Below are 4476 nucleotides of genomic sequence, written 5' to 3' on the forward strand. Positions count from 1 at the left end.
CGAAATTCAGCCACATTTATGCAAAACGGTCATGAAAAATTTCAACAAAAGAGTGCATATGTTCCAGCAAAGCCGTGGAGGCCATTTACCTGATATGCTATTCCATATATAACCTTATACTGTATACTTTATGAATCAATAATAAAAATTTAATTTTTAATTATTAACCTGTGTTTTCTATCAAAATTACTTCTTGCGTGAATTTTGGGACACACTTTACTAAAAAGTAGATATATTGAAATACTAATAAAAATTGTTATTCTGTGTGAGAAGGTTCTAAGTGATTTATTTTCTTTCTCTAATTCTCAAATTCCTTCAAAATTAAGTATTTATTTTAAAATTAGGTCATGATACAAAAAGAGAAGACATTGTATCACAATTATTTGTAGGAACAAACACTGTCAAAATTAATTTGATTGGAAATTTGAAGAAGGAAAATTATCAGATGAATTGAAAAAAAAATTTTTTGTAATAATCTTAAAAAAACTCACAAATGGTGTACTAGTTTGGCTGTGAAAATTCTGATCTCTTAGCATGGAATCTGGTACTCTGACATATACATAAGCCACAATAAATTACAGTAAGTTTAAACAGCTTGGATGGTAAAAACAAGTTGGCTTACATGTAGCAATTCCATTGCAATAACTGATATTACCTGTGGAACAGGGCTGCTCAGAAGAAAAGAAACATTTTGCTACAAGACTAATTAAGATAATGTGATGGGGGCTCTCTTTAGATTTCTCACTGATAATCACTCAACTACAAGAGAAATTAGCTGTAATTATCTTGGGTGAATTCATACATATTCTCAGGGGCCCCATTAATATATGCACTTCAAGAGTTTCCAGTCTGATCATTTTTGAGGTACATGACAAAAATTTATTAAATGTCCTAACAAGGACATTTCCAAACATGTTAATCATGTTTAAAATATCCAGTAAGTACTGTAAAGCAATTCTACTACTCTACTAAAAGTCGAAGCACTTAAGGTAAAAGAAAGAAAACATATTTAACTGCCAATATACTCCAAGGTAGGCTTAGGGACAGCTACCACTGATTGCTTCTAAAAAGTTGAACTATGGGTAAATTGGGCAAGCCCATGGGTCTTAAATAGTTATTATATTGGCTTATAAGGATGATGTCCAGTTGTGATTTTTCCCACTGCTATAATACTGGTAAGTGTAAGAATAACATGAACTCTAAAAAAATCATCATAATTTCTATTAGAGGAGAAATTTGGAGAAATTGGATGGAATTTCATTTTACTTGGTTTTTCAGTGCTATAAAGTGTGCCATCTCAAAAACAGTCTACTGCATGCCCCCTACTAGCTATAGCAAGTGACCTCAAGGAAGTCACTTAACTTTGCTGAACTCTGGTTTTGTCATCTGTAAAATAAAGTTGCTGTGAGGATTAAATAGAACTATATATTAAAGTGTACCTTCAGTTAGTCTGTTAAGCAACTCCTGAATACATCAATGGTATTGTTCATAAGAGTTGCCCCTGTTCCTGCTCCCTCATATCTCTGTGGGAGCATCCAATACTGTGCAATGTGATGTGGGGAAAACAAGGGAGGCATAAAACAATAGTGGGCATAGAAATCAGCATAATTTACATGGAGATTGTTAAAGAGACTTATGTAAATGTGGGAGAGATAAAATCAAATGGGAGGAAGAAAAGGTCATATCACAGAATAAAAAATTTGTTCTGATTGTGTACAGTCTAAGTATCCCACTGAGCTCATCAAGCAATGGTGGACTCAATAGAAAGTTGGCTCCTGATCACTGGGAATGTTTAATCCAAACTTGGATGACAACTCATTTGAGAAACAGAAGAAGGAATTTCTAAGGCTCTCTGACATAAAATAAAAAATTATACCAGAGAGTATAGAATGAAGTATGAAGGCATTCTTGTTTGTGTATTACTTTCCTACTGCTGATATAATATTTAGTGGCTTAAAATCACACCAATTTATTCTCTTATAGTTCAGGAAGTCAGAAGTCTAAAATTAAAATGTTGGCAAGGCTGTGTTCTTTCTGCAGATTTCAGGGGAGAATTCATTTCTTAGCCTTTTCAGCTTCTGAAAGTTGCCCACATTTCTTGGCTTATGGCCCCTTTTTTACATAACTCTATACTATTCTTTCTGTCATTACATTTCCTACCATTTATTCTGTTCCTGCTGTCTCCCTCACTCTTATAAGGACCCTTGTGATTATACTGATGCCACCTTGATAATCCAGGATAATCTCCCACACCTCAAGATCCTTAACTCAACCATATCTGCAAAGCCCCTTTTACCATGTAAAATAACAGATTCACAGATTCCAGGGATTAGGATGCAGACATCTTTAGGGAAATATTATTCAGCCTACCATAAGTACAGCAGCTCAGAGACTATCATTGGGACCAGAAAAGGCAGAACATTGTTTGAGGAGGTGGTACAACATGAAGGGTATGAAGATAAGGAGGAGGTCATCCTAGGTTGGGAAGAAAAGGTCATATCACAAAACCAGGTAAAGGGATCCAAATTTGGTAGAATGGTAATCAGGAGTTACTGTAAGTTCCCAAGTATGCACTCAAGTCACATTATAAAAGCAACATTTTCAGGATGATTGGTCCAGCCAAGTACAAGTGGCAGAGGGGACTCCAAGAAAAACAAAGGCTAAATGTTTATGTCTTCTCTGAAGCATCACTGGTGTCTAAGCTGCTTTCAGCATACCTGAAAAAAAAATTGGCAACTATTTCAAAAGAGAAAGAAAAGGCCAGGGCAGAAACATTTTAGCCGCTGTCCACTTAGAGGAGCACAAGCTACAGACAATAACCAAGGGCCTCTCATAGTCTTTGGCAAAGGAAGACAATTTCTATGAGCTCAGGGCACTTTTAAAGAAAGATAGAGAAAATATACCAGTCTTACCTCATTGCCACATTACTTCCATCAATGACAACTGGCCTCAAATTGTCACTGCTGTCTATTTCATCTTCAAGAGACAGTTCAGGGCTTGCAATCTCTCTGGAGCTGGGCCCCCGAGGCACTAACAGACTCAAGTTGACCTGCCCTTCTGAATCACCTTTGTTCCCAAGTCTGACAAGCTCTGCCAATACATCATTGATAAGTGATTCTGGGCCCAGCTTGTTCAGCACTGATTGAATCTGTTCCTCTGCATAGCCCAGCTTTAGAGCAAAATCCACCTTGGCTTGGTATTCTTTTTCCAAGTCAACCTTCCCATCCTGTAGAATGCTGCTCTGGGAGAAGCTTGGACGATCTAGGCAGGGTGATCTACAGAGCTGGCGGTGTGGCTTGGAGGGAATCTCCTTTTTCTTCAACTGAACAACTCCAGGTTGGCAGCTATTGTCACTGCTGTTGCAGCTCTTAAGGCTCATCTGTTCAGGGTCACTCTCAGAGCTCATACACTCTTCAGAATCAGCATTGCCCTGTTCTGTGCTGTCTTGGTTAGGTTGCTGCTTCTCTTCTTTGGAGGCACTCTTCTTCATTTTTGGTGTCTCCACTGCAGCTGTGGCCGTCATCCCGTTTAGTGGGTCTGAGATCTAGTCAACTCTTTTTCTTTTTAGCCTGCTTGGAATCCACGTAGTGTGGCATTTCTTTGTGATACAGTGTGGTAGTAGTGGTGGTGCAAGAGTTTATCTGTTTGGTTTGGTATGTTCAGATGTTACCAATCCCTGCAAATGAACACACATATCATAATCATATTTAGTAAAATTCTGGAAAAGCAATTTAGAATATAGTGATTTCTTCTTAAGAAATTACAGGTTGTCTGACATTTTATTTTTCTACTTAAAATAGTTGGATTCCCCTTGCATAAAAATATAGAGTTTTAAATTATGTAATAATTCTAGACATATCTTTCAGTGGTGGAAATAATGCTATAATCCCTCCCCCCCCACACACACACACAAAATCACAGCCAAAGTTAACAGCTTATCACAACTTAGAGAAATAGAAACATGGTGCTTCAACAGGGTGCAAAAAAATATATATACTAGAGGCCCGGTGCACAAAAATTTGTGCACTCGGGGGTAGGGGGTCCCTCAGCCCAGCCTGTGCCCTCTCACAGTCTGGGACCCCTCGGGGGTGACCACTTGCTGGCTTAGGCCTGCTCCCCGGGGGATTGGGCGTAAGCTGGCAGTCAGACATCCCCCTGGCAGCCCGGCAGCCCTCGGGGGATGTCCACTTGCCAGCGGGGAGCAGACCAAAGCTGCAGTCAGACATCCTTAGCGCTGCTGAGGAGGCAGGAGAGGCTCCCACCACCACCGCTGTACTGGCAGCCGTCAGCCTGACTTGTGGCTGAGCAGAGCTCCCCATGTGAGAGCGCCCTGACCACCAGAGGGCAGCTCCTGCATTGAGCGTCTGCCCCCTGGTGGTTAGTGTGTGTCATAGTGACCAGTCATTCCCAGTCTTTCTGCTGTTAGGGTCAGTTTGCGTATTACCCTTTTACTATATAGGATAGAGGCCTGGTGCA

At 39.7% G+C, this 4476-nt stretch overlaps 1 protein-coding gene across 6 annotated transcripts in view; it reads right to left on the minus strand.

Annotated features, from left to right (window-relative positions):
- The window catches only part of ZC3H12B (zinc finger CCCH-type containing 12B), an 89168-nt gene that overhangs the window by 19527 nt on the left and 65165 nt on the right, over window positions 1-4476 (minus strand). For all 6 annotated transcript variants that reach the window (XM_005876177.2, XM_005876174.2, XM_014547671.1 and 3 more), the window contains one exon: window positions 2913-3676. In XM_005876177.2, coding sequence (XP_005876239.1) covers window positions 2913-3523 — 611 coding nt within the window. In that variant the 5' untranslated portion in view covers window positions 3524-3676. The remainder of the gene's footprint in view (window positions 1-2912; window positions 3677-4476) is intronic.

Source organism: Myotis brandtii, unplaced genomic scaffold (genome assembly GCF_000412655.1).
Source record: "Myotis brandtii unplaced genomic scaffold, ASM41265v1 scaffold480, whole genome shotgun sequence".
NCBI classification, from domain to species: domain Eukaryota; kingdom Metazoa; phylum Chordata; class Mammalia; order Chiroptera; family Vespertilionidae; genus Myotis; species Myotis brandtii.